The following is a 26,456-nucleotide window of genomic DNA, read 5'->3' on the forward strand; positions in this document are numbered from 1 at the left end:
CGAGACCAGGTTAATTGATGCACAGAAAGGCAAGCTGTGGATGCATCCCAAGCTGCCCTTGAGCCAGAAGAATCTGGGGGCTGCTCCAGGCCCAACATCTCCTCCAGGCAGCCCTGGGTAGTCCCGGAGCCCCTGGTGCTGAGGTGGCCTTATTTAGGATTCCTCTGACACTTTCATCTCAGGAAAGACCACAGAATTTATCAGAGCAAAAAATGTCTCATTGAGTGAAAACACTTGCACAGCGCTGGAAGTTGGCGCCTGCAGCCCCCGCTGTGACTGAGCAGAAGGGGTCCTGAGGGATGGGGAGGCGGGTGGCTGTTTGTGACGTGCTGGACAGGCTTTTATAGCTGAAGTCTGCTCATCCTGACACCACCACAGGTAGCGCTCAACCTCTGAGCTGGGGGATGGCCAAGTGGGTCAGGGCACTCATACCTGATACCTCTACACACACGGGTGAATGGGACAACTCTCCATGAGTTGTATGGATTTGAATCTTGAAAGCCAGATCCAGGCAGAGGATCCCAGCCTTGGCAAGGTGCCGTATCCTCAGTGTTTCCAACCTGAGCCCTAGCTGTTGCTCTGTGGGTGCTTGTGCAGCACTGCTGCCAGGAGGAGGGATGCTGTGAGCCAAAGGAGGATAGCCGAGCCATTACAGTTAATTCAGCCATGGCATGTTAGACTTCTGCAGCCCCAAGGTGTCTGAAGTCTTTCCTATTTATAAAGCGTCTGGCACGCAGAATTGGGCAAACTGTTGTTTAGCATCAGCTGGGTGATGGGTGTGAGCTGTGGCACCAGAAGCTTCCCTGGGAGGTTCCCCAGGGTCCTACATGCCCTGATGGAGCTGCTCCTGCCCTGTCCCCTGGGAGCTGGTCGATGGAGACTGTCACTCCATCCACCTGGGCATCACAGGGCCAAGGACTGCGCGACGGCTTTGAGGTGGAAAGTTGTCTTAGTGGCTTCATGTCTCTGCCTGTATCAGAGCTTCTGATGGCCCTGCATTGTGCATTGTCTCTCTTGCCGCTCTCTCCTTGCCAGCTCAAGGCTGAGTTTGCTTCTCCCTCTGTGCTGCAGCTGCCAGTGATGCTCTGTGCTGCTTTGCTCATTGGCAGAGCTTCTTCTCTCCGGGAAACTTTAATTTCTAGAGATGCCAAGTAAAAGCCAGATGCACTCTGGAGATCTCTGGGGAGGTGCAGGTCCAGTTCTGATTTTCCAGTGTTCTGCCAAATTTCAGGGCAGGAGTTTCCCCCCAGGCTCTTCTCCCTTCATGGGCACCTAGCATTGACTCAGTCCTTTCATTCCGATTTGTTGCTGTGCAGTAGCTGTGTAGTAATGTGGGCAGCAGGTCAACCAAGTATCTGGCACACTTTCATCTGGTTGTATGGTTGTTGAGGAGCTAATGACAGCTTTTCCAAACCAGGAAATCTAGCTAGAAGGTGGTGGACCCCCTGGGAGGTCCTCTGGGGTCCTGCAGGTTGGTTATGTGGCTTTGGCAAGCATTGTGCTGGGCAGCGTAGGCAAGATGAAGCCTCTGGGTCTCGTGTTTTGGCTCAGCATTAAAGCAAGTGCTTCCTGACCAGCTGTGGCCTTTGGGCAAGCCCACACTGGCTGGCTGGTTGTTAATCCATGTGATGTCTTTGCTCTCATCCTTTGCCTTGTCACAGCTTTTGCTGGCCCTGTGCTCTGCAATAAGTGAATGGGGCAGTGAGGAGGTGGTGAGAGCTGGGATGAGAATATGTACCTGCATCCCATCCCGCCTCTGCCTGTGAGAGACATGGCATCTCCTGGAGCTGATCCCACCGCTTGCCCTTGGGGCTGTCTCTAGGGCTGGAATTGGGCAGAGCAAGTTGCCCTCGATGCACCGCACCTGGCACACTCTTACTTGTCACTGTGCCAGTGACTTTTCAGACCTGAACAGTCAACAGGAGGGTGTGTAAATTTGTGCTGTTTGAGCTGTTGTTCTCCCTTCCTGGAACCAGGGCAGTTTCAGTTGAGAGCGAGGAGCCAACAGGCAGGAAGAGCTGGCAAGTAGGTGTTGTGGGTCACTCTTGGTGGGAGTGGAGCTCTGTCATCCTAAAACATAGCATGGTGGCTGGAAATGGGCTGTGGACCCTTCCTGGAGATGGGGACACTGGGGAGGGCGATCAAACCAAGGGGATGTTGAAATTATGCTGCTCCTTAGACCTGTGAGTGCACAGATAGAAGAGCTCAGCCCTCACCTGCAGCAATGAGCAGGCTGCACTGAGCTCACATGGAGTACAGACAGGGGTCAGGATGATCTCTTGATGCAAAGCAGCAGCTTCTCAGGGCTTTGGGGCACTAACAGGTCTTAGTTGTCTAGACCAGCCTCACACGGGACTTCTACCTCTGTCCATGTCTAGGAGCTGTGTAAGATCAGGCGTGAGCCACCCAGCCCATATCTGAGCCGTGCTGCAGAAGTACCTGCCTTCAGCCCTGGCTCTGGCCTTGTTCCCGGGTGGTCTGAAGTCTACATTCAAGGTAGCTTCTCTCCAGACCTGTCTCCTGGGACTTTGGATCTTTGTTGCAGTCAAGTCATAGGATCATGGACTCATGGAGTCCTTTGGGTTGGAAGGGACCTTCAAAGATCATCCAGTCCAGCCCCCCTGCCATGGGCAGGGACATCATCCACTAGATCACACTGGTCAAAGCCCTGTCAAATCTGGCCTTGAACACTGTCAGGGATGGGGCATCCAGAGCTTCTCTGAGCAACCTGTGCCAGTGTCCCCAGTTCTTTCCTGGCCATGCCTCCTGGGAGGACCCCAGCCCTACGTTGTAGTTTTGTCTCCAGCCCTATCTCCATTCCCATCTCCTATTGCTCCTGATGGGACTCTTTGGAGCTACCCCAGGCCTGATTTCACAGTTTGTGCTGTCTGGCCCTACTGCTGGACACCATTCTAAGCACGCTGCTCATGTGCTGTGGGACGGGTGCCAGCGTGGTGAGGGCCCTGCATGTGCTAGGGCCTCACTGGCTTCTGGCTCAGACTCCCCCCCAACCCCAGAGGATCCCTACCGCTGCTCTGCGAAAGGATGGCTTCTTCTCCTGGGCAGGAGTCCCGGTCATCTGGTTCCACTGCTTCTCTTTGGGGTTGCAGACCAAGCATGGAGGAGCAGTGCACTGGGTTTGCATGGCAAGGTTTTGCTAGCTGGGGGGCCTACAGGGGTGGCTTCTGTGAGAAGCTGCTAGAAGCTCCAAGATAGACCCACCACAGGCCAAGGCCAAGCCCATCTGTGATGGTGGTAGTGCATCGGGGATAACAGAATCACACAACCCAGAATGGTAGGGGTTGGAAGGGGTGTCTGGAGATCATCTTGTCCAACCCCCTGCTTGAGCAGGCACCCCCAGAGCAGGGGCACAGGACTGCGTCCAGGTGGGGTGTGAATGTCTCCAGGAAAGGGACTCCACAGCCTCTCAGGGCACCCTGTGCCCCTGCTCCGGCACCCTCACACTAAAGAAGTTTCTTCTCATAATGAGGTGGAACTTCCTGTGTGCTGGCTTATGGTCACCTTGTTGTCCACCAGCACTACCAGGTCCTTCTCAACAGAGCTGCTTTCCAGTAGTTCAGCCCCCAGCCTGTGCTGGTGCAGGGGGTTGTTCCTCCCCAGGGGCAGGACCTGGCACTTGCTCATGTTGGATTCCCTGAGGTTCCCCTGGGCCCAGCTCTCCAGCCTGGCCAGGGCTCGCTGGATGGCAGCACAGCCTCTGGTGTATCAGCCGCTCCTCCCAGCTTGGTGTCATCAGCAAACGTGCTGAGGTTACGCTCTATCCCATCATCCAGGTCATTGATGAATACGTTGGGCAGGGCTGGACCCAGCACAGACCCCTGGGGGACACCACTAGTGACAGGCCTCCATCCACACTCTGCCCCATTGATCACGCCTGAGTTCTGTTGTTGAGCCAGTTCTCTGTCCACCTCACTGTCCTCTCATCCAGCCCACACGGCCTTAGCTCACCTATGAGGATGCTATGGAGACAGTGTCGAATGCCTTACTGAAGACATGATAGACAACATCCACTGCTCTCCCTTCATCAACCCAGCCAGTCACGCCATCACAGAAGGCTATCAGTCAGGTTGGTCAAGCACGATCTTCCCTTGGTGAATCCATGTTGACTGTTTCTGATAACCTTCTTGTCCTCTACGTGCCTGGAGATGACCTCCAGGATGAAATGCTCCATCACCTTTCCGGAGATGGAGGTGAGGCTGACTGGCCTAGAGTCCTCCAGGTCCTCCTTCTTGCCCTTTTTGAAGATTGGAGTGACATTTGCTTTCCTCCAGTCCTCGGGCACCTCTCCTGTCCTCCGTGACCTTTCAGAAGTGATGGTGAGTGACTCAGCAAGAACATCTGCCAGCTCCCTCAGCACCCGTGGGTGCATTGCATTGGGGCCCATGGATTTGTGAATAACGTATTTAAGAAGGGGGGAAAAACCCTGTGCAACTGCAGCTGAAGAGAGGAGTGAGAATATGTGAGCGGAGCGACTCTGCAGACACCAAGGCCAGTGAAGAAGGAGTGGGAGGAGGTGCTCCATGAACCGAGGCAGAGATTCCCCTGCAGCCCATGGTGATGACCATGGTGAGGCCGGCTGTGCACCTGCAGCCCGTGGAGGTTAATGGTGGAGCAAATATCCTCCTGCAGCCCATGGAGGACCCCACACTGGAGCAGGTGAATGCCCGAAGGAGGCTGTGAGCCCATGGGAAGCCTGTGCTGGCGCAAGCTCCTGGCAGGACCTGTGGCCCCGTGGAGAGAGGAGCCCATGCTGGAGCAGTCTGTTCCTGGAGGGCTGCACCCCCTGGAAGGGACCCACACTTGAGCAGTCTGTTCCTGGAGGGCTGCACCCCCTGGAAGGGACCCATGCTGGAGCAGTTCATGAAGAACTGCAGGCTGTGGGAAGGACCCACGTTGGAGAATTTTGTGGAGGACTGTCTCCCGTGGGAGGGACCCCATGATGGAGCAGGGGAAGAGTGTGAGGAGTCCTCCCCCTGAGGGGGAAGGAGCGGCAGAGACAGCGTGTGATGAACTGACTGCAACCCCCATTCCCCGACCCCCTGCACCACTGGGTGGGAGGAGGCAGAGAAAATCAGGAGTGAAGTTGAGCCTGGGAAGAAGGGAGTGGTGGGGAGAAGGTGTTTAAGATTTGGTTTTATTTCTCATTACCCTACTTTGATTTAACTGGTAATAAATTAAGGTAATTTTGCCAGGTTGAGTCCCGTTTTGCCCATGACAGTAATTGGTGAGTGATCTCTTCCTGTCCTTATCTTGCCCTATGAGCCTGTCCAGTTGAGGGGGAGTGATAGAGCGGCATTTGTTGGCACCTGGCAACCAGCCACCACAAGAAGGTTGCAGCTCCTCTCCCTTAGTTAGTTCTTGGTGCTAACATCTCACATGTGCATCATCTCTCCACTGCATTGGACCAGTTCCTTTTCTTCCATTTTATAAAATTTGTTGTACTTTTAAAAGATGTTCTTAAGGTCTACTCTGTTCATTATTTGGTCTTCTTGCAGTACCAGCTAGATTTGAAGATGTACTCTGTTTGCAGAGGAGAAGCGATGCTCTGTGGGCTGGGCTCCCTGCTGAGCACTCAGCTGAGTCCCTCCCGTCAGCCCCTGGCACCCTGGGAGAGGAGCTCATCTGAGGCTCCTCGTGTCTGTTGAAGGCAACTTGCTGTTGCAGCAGTAGAAGCTGCTGCTGGGAGAGCCCAAGCCTGGGAGACTTGGCAGTGCTGCTCTGCGCCCTCCCCACACCATCTGGGCTGCTATTCTGTGAATCTCTTTGCTCTCCCTGTTCAGTCTGTGATCTCAGGGAGATCTGGGTGCTCCAGTTCCCACATAGCACCACAGCTTGCTGTGACCTGGACCAGTGGCCCAGGAGCCATCCCATTGCCTTAAAGCTCAGGGTCTGGGCACAGCAGGACCAAGCTCATCCCATTTTGTGCCGTTTCTGTGCATCCCAGGCTGCCTGTCCCAAGCTCCTGCCAGACAGCCCTGGGTGTGCTAGGAACAGTACTGGCTCCGGTAGGGTCTGTTCCCCAGATCTCTGCTGCAAGAGCCACCTAGGAGCAGCTCGCAGTGTCACTGAGCTGTTCCTCTCAGTTATTAAAATAAAAATCCCATTAGCTTTTTAGATTATGAGATATTAGTCACATGAATAATAGAGGAATTCCTTCCTGGCCGTGGGCAGTTAACTTGCAGAGAAGAGATTTCATTTCAAGAAAGTCAATAAAAGGAAAATTTTGTTGTAAGGCATTTCCATTTTTCCCTCCTGGCCACTGTTTTTTCTCTGGTTATGTTTTTTATTTTCTCTTCCGACTGTAACTGCTTTTTGGACACTGCAGCAAATGTCTCCTTCTTTTGTGCCACCTGTCGGTCAGTTCCATGATGCTTTCAGAAGCCCCATGAGCTCCAGTCTGCAGCTCTCCGCTCCTGCTCTACTGCAATGTCCCATCTGTGCTGGTTGCTAAGGACGACCTCTTGCAGGAGGTGGGGGAGTGGCTGCGCTGGATCTAGCCCTGCCCGATGTAGCTGGGATGACACGGGCTTCAGATGTCACTTCTTGGGTGCCAGGCCCCTTCACAACCCTGTATGTAGGCTGTGTCCCCTGTGCGTGGGGGACTGTCACAGCCCTCTAGCTAGTACTGCTCCTTGGAGGCCTTTGGGAGAGCTGCTCCCCTCTGCTGCCGTGTCTTCAGCCCGCCCCTTGGTTTCTTGCCTGTGTTCCCAGGAGGATATACAAATCTGGTGCAGACAGCAAGGAGCTATGCAACACTTACTTACTGCTGGGCAAGGAGGTGCAAGCATGAAGCAGATCAGAGGAATAATTCCAGCTGCCCTCCCGGAGCTCCAGGTCCCAGACAGTGTTTGCAAGGAACTCTAGCATATTTTGCACCCTGCCACCCTTTTTGGTCTTGGTGCTCTGTTTATTATGTTTAGCATACAGAAAGCTTTGTTGACTGCTTTTGATGAGGAGGCTGCTTATTCCTGGCCCAGACACAGATGTAAACCCTGTCGGTCTGGTGGGAAATCAGAGCCAATGAGCATTAGCAGGTAACAAAGCCTTTGTACTGGCGTCTCCTGCTTGTCAGGTGTGTGTGGTTGGGTTTATTCCCTCTCTCTTTGTGCAGTTTCCTGCTGCTAGGAGACATCAGACAACTTCCACATGGCACTGGTAACACTGCCCAGAGACTGCAGGCTCCCACGTGTTCCTGGCTGCCATAACCACCAATACCTGCTGATAAGCCATAATTTTCCTGAGGCAAAGCCACAAGTGTGTTTCCTGTCATGGCCACTCAGAGCGCCCATGCATGTGGGGCCCCAGAAAGGAGCAGAGCACAGAAGCTCTCCATGGTCTTCTTGTTTCTGCATCGCAGGGCAAGTGAATGATAGACTGACAGAGTGCTTTGGGTTGGCAGGGACCTTCTGAGGTGATCCAGTCCAACCCCCCTGCCATGGGCAGGGACATCCTCCACTAGATCTTGTTGCTCAAAGCCCCGTCCAACCTGACCTTGAACACTGCCAGGGATGGGGCATCCACAGCTTCTCTGGGCAGCCTGTGCCTCATGGTGCAACAGTTCTTCCCTATGTCCAGCCTCACCCCGCCCCTGGTCAGACCCCTTGTCCTGTCACTGCAGGCCGTGGTGAAAGGTCTCTCTCCCTCTTTCCTATAAGCCCCCTTAAAGTACTGAGTGGCGGCAGTAAGGGCTCCCCAGAGCCGTCTCTTCTCCAGGCTGCACAGCCCCAACTCTCTCAGCCTTTCTCCATCGCAGGGGTGTGCCAGGCCTCGGAGCATTTTGGTGGCCTCCTCTGGACCTGCCCTACCAGGTCCGTGTGTGTCTTGTGCTGGGGACGCCTGAGCTGGACGCAGAGCTCCGGGGGTGTCTGAGGAGAGCAGAGCAGAGGGGCAGCATCCCCTCCCTCGACCGGCTGGCTGCGTTGCTGGTGATGCAACTCTTGGAGACAGTTGGCTTTCTGGGCTGGAAGCGCACATTGCCAGCTCGTGTCCCCTTTGTCACCCAACAATATCCTCAAGCCCTTCTCCACAGGGCTGCTTTACATCCATCCATCCATCCATCCATCCATCCATCCATCCATCCATCCATCCCAGTCTGTGCTGCTACTGGGGAGTGCCCTGACCCAGTGCAGGACCTTGCAGAGAAAGAGATGTGTAATGAAGTGTGGAGGTGTCCTTGTTGGAGGAACTCCCCAAGCAGGGTGTCAGCATGCACCATGCCTGTGGGGTGGTAGCCAGCCATGGCTTGGTGAGCTGGGCCCACCGTGGTGCTCCCTGGGACACTGACATACTTGTGGTGAAGGTCTGGACTGGGTTCAAGGTTTCAGTCACCTCCCTCCTCTGAGCCCCTGGTGTGGCACTGCTGGAAGCAGGGAACACCGTCCTGTGGGCATTCTGCCACATCTCCTCCATCTCCCCATTCAGAGATGCCCTGGACTCATCCTGGAGGATGTTATTGTCCATTTCTATACGACTGGCAGAGCCTGTATGTGGGCAGCATTTAACAGAGGAGCACTGTACCAGAACCCTGTCCTTCCCTGTGTGACCTTCTGCTGGTTTTGGGTTTGTTGGGCTTGGTAAAGTTGGTAAAGTTGGCTGCTCCTGCCTGTCTTCTCTTGATCACACCGGTGGGATGTCGCCTGTCCTCTCTACAGATGTGACCTACTCCAGTGCCCCCTTCCCACTCCCACTGGGCAGCCCCAGCAAAAGCCTGCCTAGCACAGTCGCCTCTGTTTAGCGCTGTAATTTCACAGGTCCTACCTGGCTGTTAGCCTGAAGAGCATGCTACAATTAGTAATCACACTGTGGGTTACACTGATCCTCCACCACTATCTCTCTCCTCCATAGCAGTGTGGAGTATGTCTGTGGGGAGGGGAGGCAACCATGGGTGAATTGCTCACAAAGGAGCTGTGAGGCTGAACGTACCACCCTGAGGCCGAGGAGGAGGGCGGTGTCGCAGGGGAAGGACAGAGCCTGGTTTCTGTTACATAGCTGCAAGGCTAAAACTCAGGCAGCCCCAGTGACTGCAGCAGTGCCTGCCAGGCCAGTGAGCCCTGCTAAGCCCAGTGTCCTTGTGGCCTTGAACTGGCCTACGATGTGGTCCTGCCCCACAGGAATGGGCAGGCTTGACCAGGGGGAACAGATGGGCTTTTCTGGGTGAGCTGGGCCAAGCTGGCAGCTTGACGCCTTTAAAAAGAGGGTTTGCAGGTCTGGCACAGAGCCTGGCTGTGGGACGGCATCCTCTCAAAATGCCCGGTGTACTCTCGGGGCTGGAAGCTTTGCTCCACTCCACTCTCGGGAGATGCCATGGAGCCAGCAGAACCCTGCAGTAGGGCTGTGGGAGCTATGGCCAGGACAGAGGGCTCATGGCTGACCCATGTTGTGTTGCTTCCAGCTGGCAGGACCACCACCAGCGAGGAGCTGGAGGACATGCTGGAGAGCGGCAACCCAGCCATCTTCTCTTCTGGGGTAAGCCCTGCATGTCAGCCTTGGTCCAATCCAGCACAGGCAAAGGCTGAGCCAGCCCGCTCATCCTGGGAGCATTGGCTGGTGGGCGTGCTGCCATGGTGGCCCCAGTAGAGGTGTGAAGAGCACAGCCCACACAGGAGGTGGGACCTGGGAGCTCAGGTCTGGCCTGAGGATGTTGCCTGAGCAGGGGTTGTGTCCTGGCCGGAGGGTAGTGTGGGGGGTTGCTGCAAACTGCCTGGCTGGAGAGGCTCCTGCTGTTCCCTCTTTTCATGCCCCTAATCCTGGCATCTGAGGAGCTGAGCACAGTGCTCAGTGGCTGTGTCTTCTTGCAGATCATTATGGATTCAAACATCACCAAGCAGGCACTGAATGAGATTGAGACACGGCACAGTGAGATCATCAAACTGGAGAACAGCATCCGAGAGCTGCATGACATGTTCATGGACATGGCCATGCTGGTGGAGAGCCAGGTAGGGAGATGCCGCAGCCCGGTGGCCAGCTCACCTGGGGAGGTTGGAGGGGGATGGGGCTGCTGGCAGACCGCTGCCTGGATCAGTGCTGAGGGGAAAAGCTCCATCTGGGGCTGACGTGCTCCCACTGGGTCTGAGCTGGGCTCCCCAGGGCTGGAGCCCCCCACCCTGTGCCCCACAGCTGGGGGCTGCTATGTGCTTGGGGTGGGAGGTGCCGTGATGGGCTCTGGAGAGGGCAGTGGATGGCTGCCATCTCCCCTGGAGCACCAGGCCCTGCCAGGTGAGTTCAGAGTGCCGCCAGCCTTGGCAGTCCTTCCAGGCTGCCCCTGGCTGTGCTGCCAGCCCACAGTGCCTGGCCCTTCAGTGGGGCATATGTTCCGGTGTCTCTGCTCATTCCCCTTCTTGCCTGCCATGCTGCCATGGCCTGAGGAGACATCAGTGGCAGGTAAAGCCCCACGGAGCTCTCGCTGGTGCTGCATGCTCTGCTCTGCATGGCTGCTCCCTGCATGTCTGTGGCTCTCACATAGCGCCAGTGCTTGCCCATGGCACGCGGGCAAGGGTGGCCATGGCACAGCCGCCCTGTCCTGCATGCCTTGGGGGACAGATGTGGGGGGGTTGCAGAGGCCTGCCCCACTCTTAAGGGCTAGACCGTGCCAGCACCCTGTGTTGTCCTGTGAGGTGGGAAGCTCCAAGCTGCTCACACCAGGAGCAGAGGAGTGCTGGGCTGGCAGCAGTGCTGGCAGCTGCCTGCTGTGCCCCAGGTATGGCACAGGTGGGAAGGAGAAGCAGCAGCTTTACGCAGTGCAGCCAGGCTGGCATGTCAAGGGCATGGGACGGGGGCAGCAGGGAGCCTGGTGGGGTCAGTGCTTTGGCAGGAGGTTAAGACCAGAGCAGCTCTGGGCTTGCAAGGCTCATCCTCCCCATGCTCTCCAGCATTAGGCTGAGAAATCAGCATTGCAGAGCTCCTGGCCATGATGCCTAGCTCCACAGCCTCAGTTCCCTGATTCCCTCTGTGCCATGCAGAAGGGCACTGGCCTTTGAGCCCTGCTGACCCCTGCCAACCCTCTCGGTCCCAGGAACTGTCAGTCTCTGTCTCCAGCTGCTGCAGGAGCTGGCTGCTTCTGTGTGCAGTCAGAACAGGGCCAAAGGAGGTAGGCAGGCTGGGGGGCAAGCTCGCCCAGTCTGTGTCCACAGGAATCCACACCCTCAGCCTACCCCTGCAGCCATGTGGGCAGAGTGCAGCAGGAGTCCCTGCAGGGCCCGGCGGTCCAGCTTTACCAGCCTTGCTCCAGGGCCCTCTGCTCTTGTCAGGGTGCATGTGCAGATCAGAATGGTTGTCCCTGCATGTGAGTGGCTTTGTGAGCATCCCACACGGCGTGGCTGGTGCTGTCTTTGCTCCCCTGCCATGCCTCTGGTTTCAGCAGTGAGCAGCGCAGTGTCAGTGTAGATCCTGTTGTGGCTTTGATGTCACCTGAGACATCAGACAGGGTGGCCACCAGGCCAGGACCAGGCTGGGGAATCCCCTTGACCCTCACTCTTGCTTGCCTCCCTGCTTGGATGTGCACAGAGGTCCCAGCCCTCTGGGACAAATCCCATGGTCTGGAGCCCTCACCCCAGGGCACCCACTGCCTGCAGGTAACTGATGGTCCCTCTCTCTCCCAGGCAGGGCTGTTGGGCAGGGTGACATCTGCATGGTGCCTTGGAGCAGCAGAGCAGGAAGGAGCTCATGTCTGCACGCATGGGGGCATGTGGGCTCTGTCCCTGCTCTGCAGGGTGAGATGATTGACCGCATTGAGTACAACGTGGAGCACTCGGTGGACTACGTGGAGCGGGCTGTGTCTGACACCAAAAAAGCAGTGAAATACCAGAGCAAAGCTAGACGGGTGAGTCATGGCACTGGCTGGGGCCCATCTTTCCCTGCCTACACTGCTGACACCTCCATCCCTGGGGGCAGGCCCCTGCATGGCACCCCCGTCTGCCCCACTGCCTGCACGGAGGAGCGGGCAGCATGGCGCAGCTTCACAGGTGCTTGGGCACTGCTTTACCCCACACCACTGGGTGCAGAATGGGTCCCACAGGTGGCACCAGCTGAGGCAGAGTTCCCCTGCACAGGCTGAGCCCTGATGATGAGCCATGGGGTAGAGGTGCTGCGTGGGGGGAGGAAAAGGGACAGGGTAGATACTGCAGGCCAGGCCTGCTGTGAGAGCCCTGTCCCCTGCCAAAAAAAAATAAAGAAAAGGCATGGTCCAGCTCTGCTTCCGATCTCACTTCCAGCTGCCTGTCCTGGTCCCCACAACTGGTCCTCTAGCAGTTTGGGGACCTGGGAGTCACCAGCTCAGCTCTGCCAGCCCAGGACTGAAGGGGGAGCTGGGATGCCCATCCCTGCCCCAGGGCTGCCAGCAGCCCTCTGGCTCCCACAGTGCTGCTCAGCACTCATCACGGGCAAACAGGGCAGATGACACCTCCCAGCTCTCAGGGCCAGCCTGCCCCCAACACTCACTGTCTCCTCTCCCCTCTCTCCCTGCTGGTGCTGGGACACCTGAGCAGAAGAAGATCATGATCATAATCTGCTGTGTGATCCTGGGTATCGTCATTGCCTCCACCTTTGGTGGGATTTTCGGCTAGACTCACCCCACGGGACTGTTTGTGTGCAATGGATGGAGCCGCGTGTGCCATGGGGCCACAGCCATGCTGGAGCAAACCACGCAGCCCTGGAGCCTCCCAGCAGCATTTCAGTTTCTAATGCATGGTTGTTTGTGACACTGTGTGTGCGGTGCGGGTGCGTCTGTGTGGAGGGAGCGCCGGCCCTGTGGCACAGGCAGGGTGCGGGGGACGGTGATGGGTCAAGGGGAACCTTAGGGGGAACCTGAGCTCTCATCACTGCTCCACTGCTCCAGGGTCCTGGCTGGGACCAGGTGGGGATAGAGGTGCCCTTGGGTGCTGCTGCTCCTCCTGTGCTGGGCAGTCTGTGTTAGAGACAGCCGAGGACAAGGAGGGACTGGTGAACGGTGTCAGGGGTCCTCAGGAGCACAGTGCCCAGTCAACCTTCCCCAGCTTCCCCATCACCTCCAGCCAGAGCACTCATGTCTGTCAGCTGCGTCTGTGCTTGCAAACACCCTTCCTTGGGCTGCTTCTCTCACCAGGCCCTTCCCCAGGGGTGCGCTCTGCCAGGCCATGCCTTCCCGTCCCGTGGCTGTGCCCGGCTGCGGGGCCTCATCCCTGCTGCTCTGCCGATGGCAGGGCTGCCCCCTCCCTAGGCAAGCCCTCGCCATGGTGTGGGTGCCAGGGGCTAGGTGTGCCGCTTGCTGGTTGTGGGTGCCTGATGGAGCAGTGTGGGATGAGGAGCTGCTGCCTGGGGCTATCACTCTTGCTTGGGGATGAGGACAGGCCATGTGAGGACCTGTGCTGCACCCTGGTGCTGGCCCAGCGGGGCAGGAGGGCACAAGTACTTTAAGGCCAGCATGTTCCACTGGCTGCTTGCCCTGCACCAGAGCCTCATTGTTCTGTCTTCAGCTCCAGTATACAGTGGCCCTGGCTCCCACGACCCCCAGGCCTGGGCTCTGGCCATTGGGGTTTGGAGCTGGCTCTGATGCCCGCAGCCCCTGGCAGTGCTTGCCTGGGAGGAGGGCTGCTTCCAGCCTCATTTCTCCACATAGGCACCCATAGCTGGGGGTTGGACGCAGTTGGGCTTTCTCCGGCTGTGGTTGCAGGAGCAGCCCTAGTTGCATCTACCCCCCTGCAAGCTAGCAGCAGCAGCCTTCATCCTCGTCTATTCTACCATCTGAGCAGGGCAATGCCTGACTACCCCTTCCATCTCTGCCACCTCTTGGCATCCTCCTGCCCCTGCCACCTCTTCCTGGCACAGTGCCCTTCTGCTTGCTCATCCCATGGGCCATCCAATAAGGCACCCGTACTCAGTGGGGTGCTGTGGGAGCACCTTGGTGCCCCTGTACCCTCTGCCACACGCACTACACGGATGCAGCCACTGTGGGGTGGCCTGAGCCTGCTGGCAGCTCAGACAGGCCCTGTGTTGCTACTGTCCCTTTTCCTTGGGCTGGGGACAGGGGACATTCCTTGGGAGACTCCAGGGCTCCAGCTGGCCCATGCACATGCCAAAGCATTACAGAGGAGCCCAAAGCAGGGTAGGCACCTGAGGTCAAGCTCACAGCCACACACTGCGATAGGGGCTAGACATGAGCCCAGCTGCTGGTAGCAGAAAAAGGGCACTTGACTGCAGCAAGTACTCCAGCTGCAGGTAGCATGTCACCTCACCACTCTGAGCGGGGTGAGGGCAGGGCTGCATCAACCCTGCGCTCCTCCACTCTGCTACAGCACAGGCACTGGCTGCATATGTGGTGCTTGTGGGTGCAGGGTGAAAGACAGCAGGCTGTAGCCAAGACAGGGCTACCTTCCCCAGGTGCAGCCCTGCCCAGGAGCAACCCACATACGGCTCCTTCCCTGCCACTGTTACGTGAGGACCCATAATACAGCCACTGGTTGCATTCAGCCACCCTTAGGAAGTGTGTCCAGCCTGGGTCCAGCCCAAGCCCCCATTGGATGTGGCCATGGGAACATCCAAGACTGCATCTCCTTCTTTCACAGTCCCTCAACAACTGACGTGAGCTACAGCACTGCAACCTGGGTGTGCAAAAGGGCTTGGGGCACTGCAACCCCTGCAAGCAGGGGCAAGCTGGCTCTGGAGTTTCCCTCCAGGGCAGGAGGCCGGTCTGAGCAGGGTCCTTACTCTGTGGGGATGTGTCTGGCTACAGGAAAGGGAACTGGGCTGCTCCCATCCCTGTGGAGCCCCCTGCCACCAGTCTGCGCTCTGCTATGCTGAGCCAGCAAGAGTGCTGAGCCCCCTCCTCTGGGAAGCAATAACACTGCTGGCAGAGCTGCTCCTGGGCAGGCAAGCAAAAAAGTTCCTCAGGCTCTCACCCTGCAGCAATGCCCACTGCTAGCACAAGGTGACTTTTTTTTTCTTCCAAGTAGCAGCTTTTGCGGCACAAGCTCACATGACATCAGGGCTGTGGCCCAGTCCCATCAAGGCATGAGGCCAGGAACAGCACTGGGGGGATTCTGGCACTTGCTCTGTCCTTATTGGTACCACCGCTGCCAGCAGCCCCCCAGCAGCAGGAGCCAGATGTGGCAAGTCGGCAACTCTGCCACTGGCACATTGCTGGGATCCTGCAGGTGGCTATGGCCCCAGGCTCTGACACGAGGGAGGCAGAGGAGCAGGCTGCCATCACCACCCCACAGGCAGGCTCACACTGTACTCGCTGTGAGGGGAGGGTGTTTTGGTGCAATAATTACTCCTGCACTACGGGAAGCCCCGTTCAGTTCCTTTTTACCTACCCGTCATTGCATGTACAGACCAAATCACCAATAGTGCAGTTGTGCTTTGGGGAGACATTTCACTTTTTCTTTCCAGCCCCCAACCTCAGACTGCTTGTCCTTTGGGTTACACCACCTCTGTTCCAAGTGCCACCTACCCTCCTAGCACTGGGAGTGTGTTGATGCAGTATTCCACGAGCCGTATGGGGCACGCACAGCTTGCACTCAAACTGGGGATTGGGTTTTTTTTTGTAATTAATGTACCTGAAGGCTTTCTGAGCCCCCTGTGGAGTTGTACTGTTGCTGTACTGTGAGCTAAGTGTCCTTGTTTTCTATGTGGATTTTGACCCTGGCTTGCTCTGTCTCACTGGGCTGGATGACACTGTATGTTGCCTCTTCTCTCCTTCACCCCTTCCCTCCCTGCTAGCCTCCCTTTATTCTCCCAAAGCTTTGGGTGCAAAACAGCTTCCCATTTTGTGGAATTTTTATGTAGAATAAACATTTGTAACTGTAAAGCTCTGGCTGACACCGCTCTTTCAGGGGAAGGGAGGAGGTAATGGGGAGCAAGAGCTGGGAGTATGGAGAACCCCAGCACCCTGGGAGCACTAAAGCATACAGGGTAGGCCTGATGCAAAGTGCGCACAGGAGCAATAGCCACAGCAATAATGCTTCTGCCAGGAGGAAGACTGGCCCTCACAGGACACACACCTGTATACTGCCTGACTCCCTGCCTGTGGGCAGAGGGGAAGGTGATATGGAACTAGGTGCCACATTCCCACCTCAGTACTCCCCTGCATGTGGGGCAGGACACAGGAGACCAGCAACACTTCTGACTCGTTGACTGTTTAGTGAGGAGGCTGGATATAATGTTCTGGCTCACCTGGAGCTCCAGGTGGCTCACTTCACTCTCAGGAAGATAAGCAATGGCACCGCAGTCACCAAGTGGCCAGGAGCACTGCCACTCTACCTTCACCCAAAAAACAGGGCTGGAAGCTTTGCAGTTGGCTGTTGGGCAGCACCTGAGCCAGTTTACACCTGCAAGAGCCACAATGACCTGTCCCAGCAAGTCCCAGGCCTGGGGTGCCCATCTGTGCCATCCACAGGAGGCTCACTGAAGAGACCAACACACCATCTTTCCAAGCCAGCAGAGTCCAGAGCAAATCAGAAGCGAGGGCGGCGCTTTCGACCTGTGTATTTTGTGTCAGCTCGCACTTCCCTGTGGAGAAAAGAGAGCAACTAAGCAGAATCCATAGGTCATTCTGGGACGGGAAGGGAAGCGGGTTTGTGGTAGGAGTTTGAACAGGTGACAGCAGGCCAGACCAGCACAGTCAGCCTCAGCTGAGGCAGGACCCAGCTGAACTTACTTGCCCTGTCGTCGTCTACGCTCCTTCTTCTCAAGGATCCAGTCCTTGCTTTTCTTCACAGACTTACCCTTGGCATTTCTGAACCGTATCCTACAGAAAAAGTAGACAGCAGCTGAAGAAGAACTGAGGTGGGGGCAGTTTTCTGCCCTGGAGGATTGCCACCCAGAACTGGGCATGCCCTGTGCCTCATAAAACCAGCGAGTACCTTCCCACCACCCCTGGGATGAAAGAGGCTCAGCCAGAACTTGGGGAGGTAGCCAAACAGTCCAACTCCAGACACACTGGGGGAGGAGGCTGCTTTCAGCTCCAGCTCCGAGCCAAGGGATACGTACCCTCCACAGGCTGCAGCAGGCCAGCATTCCCCTGTGTCATGTCTGACACACTAGCAGCATGCTAGGATCTTGGAGGAATACAGGCTTAAGCACAACCACCTTCCTCTTGCCTGTTCTACTCCAGACAAAGCCTCTGATTTCCCAAAAAGTTGCCTGTTCTGCTATTGCCCTCCAAGACCAGGTACCCTCTGGACTGAGTGAGCAAAGAACAGCAGTGTAAGAGGCAGGAAAACGTGGCAGCCACAGGCTCCTGGCAGCCATGACGACTTTCCTCTGTTTTTTATTCTCTGTCTCTCCCACTGGCTGCAAGAGGGGCTCTTCCCTGCACCACTACCACGGGAGGAGACGTGGCCAGCAGGAGAAACCCCCAGGCCACAGATAAGCAGAGCTAAGCAAAGAATTTGACAGCATAAGAAACAAACACCAGGCTTCAGGCACCAGCAGCCTCCCCAACAAAACAGCCATGCTTGGCATCACCAGCAATGTAAACATTCTGCCTCCCCTCACCACTGGCCTATGCTACAGCGCTAAGCTGGAGAGCCAAGTGCCAGACAGAAAGCACACGTCAAACAATACTCAGCTGCAGCTCTAGGGTAGGTGTCAACAACAGCCCCACGACACCACAGCAAAGCCCTCCAAAGTAACGCGTTTGCTTCCTTATGACTGGAGCCCTTTGATAAGATAAAGCAGTGCCCACAGTCCCTTCCCTTCAGTCACTTCCCTTCAGTCACTTCTCACATGGCAGTGCTGTAGTCCTCAGTCAGCAAAACCCAGCCCTTATACTACCCACACTGCTTGCTGGGGAAGGACTTGCAGCTTCACCCCACACATGGTACCTCTCATTGGTGAACTTTGCCTGGTGTATCTCTTCATCAGCGCACTCAGTACCAAGGCCCTGAAAAGCAAAATTGGAAAGTTTTGCTCTCCTCTGGAGCAGACAGAGCTAACAGTCATGCCATCCAAATTAAGAGGAACCCAGGGCTCTGCAAGGAGGAGGACTGGAGCAGGAACAAACTGGTCTTCCAGAAATTGGTGGCAAAGAAACCAGTTCTCGGGGAGAGCAGGGCTTGGTGAGGCTGACAGCCAATGAAGTCACATCTGCATGTGCGGAGCTGCCTCGCTCCCACTTTGTGACTTTCCCTCACCCAAAGCTCTTCCACATCACTCAGCAGCCAGGAAGGCAACTCTGCTGCCTTGCAGAGCTCCTCACCTTCGGTAATGTGCCAGATGTCCCAACAAAGAGACAAAGGAAGAACCTGAAAGAACAAGAATAAGGAGCATGAAGCTGGGATTCAGCATGCGATTCCCAGCCCCCAAGCAAGACTGAGATTGTTTATAACAAATCTAAGCTGTAACCTTTGTCCAGGACTGTATCATAGGAGAACAGAGAACAGCTTGGGAAAAAAAAAATCACTGCTAAACCCAGGACTCACCCCAAACACACACATACACAGAGACACAGGACTCACTTCTTGGCTTTGGCGCTGTTGGGGTAATCTACCACCATTCCACCAGTAAAGCCAGCTCTCATGGCTTGGGCTGTGATGAGCTCCAGCTGGAAAAGCACATGCAAAAGTTATTTAGTGGTTACCCACCAGCAATGCCCAAGAGACCTCTGGGTTCAACCACAGCTAACTGCGCATGCCAAAGGTGGGTGGTTCCTGCTCCTGTTAAACTCCACACCAAGCTCCCGGTTCTGCAGTACCATCCAGACACCAGTCCACTGCCTTTATTTGGTTCTCCCTGCTCCTCAGTCTAGCCTGGGTTAATTGGTACTGCAGACTCTCTAGGACAGGAACACCGGGCTGGATTTTCCAGCCCTGGGGTGTTACAGTATAGTGCTGATGACTACAGGCCGGTCTTCAAACCCAGTCACGCAGGAGAAAATCCAGGACAGCAGATTCAGATAGTGTCCTGCCAATTTCTTTGATTTTAAGGCTCAGCCCAAGACAATCTGTGAAGCAAAAGAAATTGTGTAGGACATTCTCCTTATTGTTATTTTGGGGGCTCTTGAAGAGCTTTACAGATGGCGGGAAGGACAGAGACACAGACGTGATGTGGAGAAACATGACGCATTCAGAGCCCCAAACAGTACACTACTACTCTGCCTGCACTGCCTGTACCTCTTCCCCACTGACTGATGTCCTGTACCTGCTCTGAGTTCTCGGGGTACAGCTGCAGGACAGCTCGGGATCCTTGGGCCTACAAGAAATAAAGTTGGTCACAAACCTGTCTTGATGCAGGCAACTCCTCTAGTCATCCAATTCCTAGCCCAGGCACTAGTGCCCACTGCCCTGGAGAACTCTCCCAGGAGAGCTGTTCAGACTGCAAAGCCAGCTCCCTCCACAGCACAGCAAGGCACCAGAATAACAGCAGGGATCAGAGAAGCATGAGACACCATGCAGGCAGGCAAGGAGATAGCAAATGGGTGCTCCTGCCAGTCCTCTGTCTCAGAGCAGTGTTTACTTAAAATACATGAGTTAAAATACCTTGCTAAAATGCACCAGCAAGGATGTAAAAGTAGGCAGAGGCCTGACTGGGAGAGCATGACACTTACCAAGGCAGTATAAAGAGTTGAGAAGAATCGATAAAGGCGTTTTGGAGGACTGTGTGATTTCTTATCAGCATTACAAAGCCACTGGACTGCGGAAATACTGAGAAAGAAAACAAGTCCCACGGGACACTGAGCCATTAATTCTTTCACAGAGCTGATCACCTCCCTTTGAGCTTATTTCCAGCGCTAAGCATGTGCATTTTCTCCATGTAGCTTTGCCTTCCGTTTTGCAGTTACACAAACCCCTCTGGAGATTCACTATGCCAAAACCCAAGAAGGCGCAGTAGTTACTCACGCACAAAAGAATCACCAAGCATCTACTTTAGCCCAGGTGCTCAAACAATTCAAGTGCTTAGCTGTGGCCCTTGCATGGCCATGCAGGTTTTGCCAATGAGCAGTCCGAAACAGGGTGTTCAGATCAGCAACGGACAGCTCCTGCTCCTTCTGAGCACCTTTCTGAGGTATTCTCTAAGCAGAAAAGTGTTTCTGTCCCCTTCACCTAGGCCTTCATCCCCAAAACAACCATCAAACCTTTGATCCAGGGACTGACATTGCAGCTAAGCATGTATAGACATATTTTCTGTCTCCTCCTCAGAGCAGGTCTCCCTCCTGACATTATCCCCAATTTTATTTACTTCAATAAACTTCCTACCTCACCAGCACAAAAGAAAAAAGCAAAAAAAAAAAAAAACCCAAACCGAACAAAGCATCACTTGGGAAACAGCTGTTGGAAGCTGTTTCTACCATCCAGAGTCTCAGCAGCTTGTCCCAGTTATGTCATACTCATCTCTTATGCACCATACGCAGACCGTGTGTGCTGTACAGACAGTACGGTTATGTTGAGTATCACGAGAACTCACTTATGTACACAAACTCACCTGATGCAGCCATCAAACATGCCAGGCCTGAAGGGAATGCCGTAACCTACATCTGCAAGGAGAAGGTCTCCTTCCACCTCTCTCTCCACAGCTACATCTGCACAGAACAGAGCATGGCTCAGACAACCAGCTCACGCCTTTGGGGGCCACCTCTGAGGTGAGGCAAGGGTGGCAGGGGAGGAGAGCCTGCTCACCCAGCATAGCAGGGCTGATGTCCATGCCAATCCAGTAGTGACCCTCGTCGGAGATGTAATCCCCACTCAGCCCGGAGCCACAGCTGAAGAGAGAAACAGGGGAAAGCGCAGGGATTGTGGGCTCGATGTGAGGGTGACCCCAGCCAGCCGCAATGCTACAGCAGCCCATCCCTCCCTCTCCTTCAGCTCGCAACAGACAGACGCCGGTGCCGTGGGGCCTGGGTACCCCTCGCCCCCGGGGCACCCGCCCGGCCCCAAGACACCGGGCAGGGCCCTGCTCACCCCACGTCCAGGAGAAGGCACGGCCGGTCCTCGGGCAGTCCCAGCAGCTCCACAGCCCGCTCCGACATCTGCGACTGGATCTCCACCACCCGGGAGCTGCAAGGCACGGCCAGGGCACGGGCAGCAGGCGGCAACGCTGCGGCGCGGCGCCCCCGCCTCACGGCAGGATCTCACACTCCCGTCGCCGCCGCCACAGGCGGGGTTATCCCCCGGCCCCACGATGGGACTCCACCGCTGCCACACGGCGGGGCCGCCTCCCCGCCACCCCCGGCGGGTCCCCCCCCGCTGCCCGCCTCCGCCTCGCGGCAGGATCCCTCCCCTCCGCTCCCCACCCGCGCGGCCCGGCAGCCCCAGAGCGATCACGCCACCGTACTTCTGCGTGTACTTCCGCGCCTCGGCCTCATCGTAGAACTGCAACGAGAGAGAGGCGGACGCGGTGAGGCGCAGGGTCCCCGGGAGCAGCCCGGCTTGCCCTCCCGCTCTCCCGCCCGCCGCTCACCAGCTCAGGCGGCCCACGGTGCTCGGGCCGACGCCCGCTGCCCGCCATGCCGTCGCGTGACGTCACTTCGCCGCGCCGCGCCGCGCCGCGCGCGGAGGACCCCGCCGCGCCCAGGATGGCGGCGGGAGGGCGCTGAGGCGGCGCGATGGTGCCGGGGGCGCTCGGCCGCCTCCGGGCCCTCCTGCCCGCTGCACCGCGGTCCCCGGGGCCCGGCTGTGCCCTGGCGTCGTCCCGCGGCGCGCAGACGGTGGGCGGCGGAGCTTCTCGGCCGTGCCGCGACCTGTACGAAGTGCTGGGGGTCCCGGCCACGGCGACGGCGGCGCAGATCAAGACGGCGTACTACGAGCAGTCGTTCCGCTACCACCCCGACCGCAACGCCGGCAGCGCCGCCGCCGCCGCCCACTTCGCGGCCGTTAGCGAGGCCTACCGGGTGCTGGGCAGCGCCGCCCTGCGCCGCAGGTACGACCGCGGCCTCCTCAGCGCTGAGGACCTGCGCGACGCCCCCCGGCCCTCCGGGCGCGCGCCCGCCCCCCCGCCGCCGCCACCCCGGCCCCCCGCCGCCGCGCGCCGCGGGCCCGTCCCGCCGTCCTTCGACTTCGACGCCTTCTACCGAGCACACTACGGGGAGCAGCTGGAGCGGGAGCGGGTGTTGCGGGCGCGGCGGGAGCAGCTGCGCCTCCGCCGGGAGGAGGTCGCGGCCCAGGGACGCCTTCGGCTTCTCTCTGACCTCTCGGTCGGGCTCATCTTCTTGCTGGGTTTTGCTCTCCTCTACGGCCTCAAGTGACAGCGGGGCCTCAGCTGAGCATCCACCAAGCTCCACTGCTGTGGCGGGACGCAGTGTCACCAGTGGGCATGGCAGCTGGCTGGGGTGTCCCCTGCGCCCGCACAGTTGGCAGGCATCGTGTGCGTGTGCTGGTGTGACCTTCAGGCACAGTGTGTGACCAGCAGGCATCATGCTTGGGCTCTGCTCCTCAGGCTGAGACATGTCCCCTCTGCCAGTGTGACCTTCAGAGACAGCGCACAGCCAGCGGACTCGATGTGTGAGCTCTGCTCCGTGGGCTGTGACCTGACCCCTCTGCTTGTTGTGACCTTCAGACGTGGAGTGCAACTGGCCGGCACAGAACATGGCTGTGATGTGACCTCCACAAGTGTGACCTGCAGACAGCACACATGACCCCTGGGTGCCACATGTGGGCTCTGCTGTGCAGGATGCGACACGCCCCTGCTGCCAGCATCACCTTGCAGACATGGTGTAGGGGCTTGACAGGCTGCAACATGTCCCCTTTGCCAATATGACCTTGCAGACACAGTGCCTGACAGGTAAATGCAGTTCATGGACTCTGATTTGTGGACTGTGATGTGTTCCCTCCATTGGCACTGCTGCTTGACCTTGGTGGGAACCACGTGCCTGTCCTAAGCTGCAGCAGAGATTAAATGGTTGTCAGTGGTGTTTGTGTGCTGTGTGTGTTCGGGGGGAGTGTTCTCACAGGTGCTGAGTTATGGCTCTCTGGTTTTCTGTTAATCTGAGACCTGCCACCTCTGTGCTGTCACACCTGTTGTTACTACATCTTTGGGGAATTTTAGGAGTGTTGGTCTCCAAACTGTCATTGCCCTTGTCTGTCCCTGTTCGGGGCTTGCCTTGCTGTGTGGCGAGTACGGAAGTTTTAGCTTCAGCAGCCTGGAAGAATGAAACCTGGGCCTGTGGCGGCTTGTGTCCCAGTCAGCATGCAACATCACCTGGAGGTGCCGCCCAAAACTCTTCTGTGTTCAGAACCACCTGTCCTGTCTAGAGCTTGCCAGGAGCCTTGCACAAGGCCATCCTGCACAGGCCTTCGTGGTACACATCTGAGCACTGAGTGGCATTACTTGTGTTTTACGTGTATCTAAGCATCATTTGCACATGAGACTGTTTAAGTATTGAAATGTTTAAAGAGCTAAGGACAGTGTCTCTCAGAGCTTCTGTCTTTCCTTGGGTGGAGGTTTCACCTGTGCTATGCTGGTACTACATGGAGTGAGCAAAGCTTCATGGTATTGAACTCTGAGCATGCCAATGACTTCATCTGCATTTCTGTGTACTGGATTTGCTGGGCCTGGTTGGCAGCAGTCTGCAGGAGCCGAGCCCTCACCTCTCACTGCAGTGACCATGGATTATGTTTTCTTCCAACATAAAAATGTTAAAAGCAAATGCCCTGTGTTTTCCAGCTGTGAAGTCTGTGATACTGATCTGAGCCTGAGGCAGTAGCATGGCAGGGAGTGTAACGTCTACCAGTACAGGGTATATGCTGTAAAGGAGAGCTTTCTGCCGTTTCTAGAAAGCATTGTACCACTTCCAGCTGCAGACTCTAGAGACTGCTGCGTGTTTGGAGCAAATTCAGCCCAGGGGCAGGGAGGAACTTTCCATGATCCTCTCTGGTTGTCAGTCCATCCCTCTGTGTGCTGAAATATCAGCATGCAGAGAGCAGCAGCCTGGTGTTCAAGGGTATTGGTTACAGAGTGAAGGTCTCCAGAGTTGTGGCTCTGTATCACATGCTGGTGCGTTTTCATGCTATAAATCAAGTCACTTGAAAGACCAGAGGTGGCTTCTCTGGCAGAGTTTGGCAGGAAATGTTCTCTTCCAGGCTGGAAAAGCTAGGGATATCCATGGGAAGTGGAGGGCAGCAGGGAGCACCCTCTAGTTCCTGATGTGGCACCCCTCCTGTTCCTGGTGCAAGCCATGGTCTTGCAGGTTTTTAGGGCAGCCCTGCCAAATATGAGGGGTCCTCTGGATTGATTTTAAATCTATGTAGGGCTGAGCCTGGGGCTGTGGGCTGTTCCTGCAGGCGGCTCTGTACCCAGCCCTGAGCCAGCTTCCTGGCAGAGTGAGGGTCTGGTGCAGTGTGGCATGGAGCAGGAGGAACAGGCTAGGTGGTCTGCTGCCTGCGTTGCTCTGCCTTCTAACACTGGGACAAGGAAGAGCTGCTGCAGTAAGCCGTTTGGGCTGACTTTCCTGCTCCGTGTCTGGTGCTTGTGTCTGAAACTGGGGGGTGAAGTACCCAGGCACCAAAACTGAGCTAATCCACGTGCCTTTCAGTGGGAGGTTTGCGCAGTCCATGTTACTGGTTCTTCTTCTTCCTCAGGTCTCCATGATGTGTCTTGAACATTAAAGGTATCCAGCCATAAACTGGTGATTAAATGGCATATTTTCTTTTGTTGGGCTTGGTTGGTAAATATTCCTTGTACTTGCTGGAAAATGTAGGGTAGGGGACAGGCTGGTGTTTCATATAGTCCTGTTTCCGTGAGGCCATGGTGGGAAGGGTGGGCATGCTGCCTGCAGTCAGTGGGGAATAGGTAGGATGGCCTTCCTCTGCCACCGTGGACTGCACTCCTGCCTACTGGAGACCTTTTCTGTGCTGCCTGACACATGGGGGTTGCCGTGTGCTTGTGATATACCCTCTGTGCTCTCTGTGCCCACATGCTGCAGGCAGCATTTAGCTTTGCTGCTGAGTGTGGTCAGAGGAGGGGAAGTATGGCATGCAGGGTGTGGAGGGATGCTTTGGAGCATGCAGTCTGTCACTTTTGGGGTGATACAATGTATACTTCTCCCCAGCATCACTTTCGCTCTGGTCAGGCCTGAATGCTCCTCTGCTCCAGGAAGGATTTCAGGAGCTCAGGCACAAAGTGGCTGGAGCTAGTCCACACGCACAGACGGACTGCCAGCTCCCAGCACACCAGATTTCTACGCCTTTGTCTTTCCTGTGTCAATACTGTTGTCTCATTCTTGTCTTTCCCTAGTTGTTTCTTTGATGGAGAGGTGCCAGGAGCAACTGGACTTCTTGCAGCTTTCCTTTAGCCAGGTGAGCGCAGTCATGTGGGGTGCCTGTGGCACAACTGTTAGGGGAAATACAGCAGGGCCTAACTGTGACAACAGTGATGTGGTAGCAGGGGCTTGTGTGAGCTGTATAAGCCCACCAGGATCAGGTCAAAGTGGAAAAGCAAAGGAAACGGGGCACAAGTGGTGCTGATAGGATGGGTGAGGCTTGGTGCACAGAGACCTACTTTGTATTTAAACCCCATGTTCTACCTCTCCTGTGTCAGTGGCTAAGCACTACTGTTGTTGAGAGGTGACTTCGGTGCTCCCATCAGTAGGATGCTGAGCAGCTGGAGAGGGGTACAGAGCTGTTTTCAGAGACAGAGGAGTGACGGGCAGATCAGTGAGAGCCATGAGGAGCTTGCTTTCTCTCACACTTGCTGCAAGGGGGCATAGGCTTGTGCACTGCTCCAGGACCTTCCTCTCTGGCAGCTGGATCTGAACCATGCAGCAGACGGTGAAGCTCTGCAACTGCCTGTGGCCTTGGCTGTCTTCACATCTCAGGAACAGTGAGGACAGATCCTCTGAGGCACTGAGCCACAGAGGGTCGTTTCTGTGGGGGATTTCTTCCTCCTCACTGTCAAGTCCACTGGGGCCACTTTTATACATTTTCTAGCACATCCTATCCCTCTCTTCGTTGCTCTACAGCTCTGTGTTACAGCAAGTGGTGTGTTGTATGCATGCTGGAATCTGATTCTTTGCTCTCTTACGCCTGACTCTGGTTTTTGCCAGCTCTTAGATTTGTATCACTGAAAGGAACTGCCCAAGGGTGAGCTGCTGGCGGGGCCTCAGCTATCCCACTATGCCCATCTCTCCAGGCCTGTGCTGCTCTACCCTGCATCTTCACCCCTGCATTTATTCTGTGTAACTTCTTGTTAGGTGTTCCCACCCATGAATTACTAACAACAGACATCATACCATGCCACTGTAAAAGGGAAGCAAATCTAAAACTAAGTAGTTAATGGCCACTTGGTAATTAGATACTGTTACAGACTAAGTAAATCACAAAACTCTAGGCAAGCTGAGATAAGACCAGATGAAGCCTGGCAGCCCCAGTCCTGAGGCCTTGCAAGCTCAGTGCAGACCCCTTTCCCTAGTCCTATCCCAACCTGTTGTTGTGGGTTGATGTCCCTGTAACTGCAGGCTTGTGGTGCTGAGCTGCTCACCTCGGCTGCTGGGTGGCGTGGCCTTGCAGGCATGGGGTCTTGATGTGTCATTA

General features: G+C 56.2%; 3 protein-coding genes across 6 annotated transcripts in view; 2 read left to right on the plus strand and 1 right to left on the minus strand.

The window, feature by feature from the left end:
* The window catches only part of STX1A (syntaxin 1A), a 102,903-nt gene extending 87,101 nt beyond the window's left edge, over positions 1-15,802 (plus strand). The window contains exons 7-10 of one of the 3 annotated variants that reach the window (XR_012663647.1): positions 9,413-9,486; positions 9,819-9,956; positions 11,619-11,839; positions 12,504-13,082. Coding sequence is in view for 2 of the 3 variants with exons in the window: in XM_075113425.1 (XP_074969526.1) it covers positions 9,413-9,486; positions 9,819-9,956; positions 11,729-12,073 (557 nt within the window). In the remaining variant the exon portion in view is untranslated. Of the gene's footprint in view, positions 1-9,412; positions 9,487-9,818; positions 9,957-11,618; positions 12,155-12,503 lie in introns of those variants that run through there. The other 2 variants (XM_075113426.1, XM_075113425.1) reach the window with 2 other exon arrangements.
* A 312-nt stretch (positions 15,803-16,114) lies between these two features.
* BUD23 (BUD23 rRNA methyltransferase and ribosome maturation factor) lies at positions 16,115-21,548 on the minus strand. 2 transcript variants are annotated; one of them, XM_075113429.1, is made up of 13 exons: positions 21,391-21,548; positions 21,265-21,302; positions 20,892-20,987; positions 20,610-20,692; positions 20,416-20,512; positions 19,541-19,637; positions 19,135-19,185; positions 18,453-18,538; positions 18,194-18,239; positions 17,820-17,878; positions 16,652-16,741; positions 16,417-16,503; positions 16,115-16,322 (listed from the first exon to the last, which is right to left on the minus strand). In XM_075113429.1, exons 1-12 carry the CDS (start codon positions 21,436-21,438, stop codon positions 16,449-16,451), a joined length of 846 nt encoding a protein of 281 aa, XP_074969530.1. In that variant the 5' UTR covers positions 21,439-21,548; the 3' UTR covers positions 16,115-16,322; positions 16,417-16,448. The 2 variants fall into 2 exon arrangements, with proteins under 2 accessions (XP_074969530.1, XP_074969529.1); XM_075113428.1 differs by having other exon boundaries at positions 16,115-16,503.
* On the plus strand, positions 21,446-22,838 carry DNAJC30 (DnaJ heat shock protein family (Hsp40) member C30). Its single transcript, XM_075113431.1, has one exon. It carries the CDS (start codon positions 21,536-21,538, stop codon positions 22,172-22,174), a length of 639 nt encoding a protein of 212 aa, XP_074969532.1. The 5' UTR covers positions 21,446-21,535; the 3' UTR covers positions 22,175-22,838.
* Positions 22,839-26,456: the final 3,618 nt, after the last annotated feature.

This window comes from Phalacrocorax aristotelis, chromosome 18 (genome assembly GCF_949628215.1).
Source record: "Phalacrocorax aristotelis chromosome 18, bGulAri2.1, whole genome shotgun sequence".
Taxonomy (NCBI): Eukaryota; Metazoa; Chordata; class Aves; order Suliformes; family Phalacrocoracidae; genus Phalacrocorax; species Phalacrocorax aristotelis.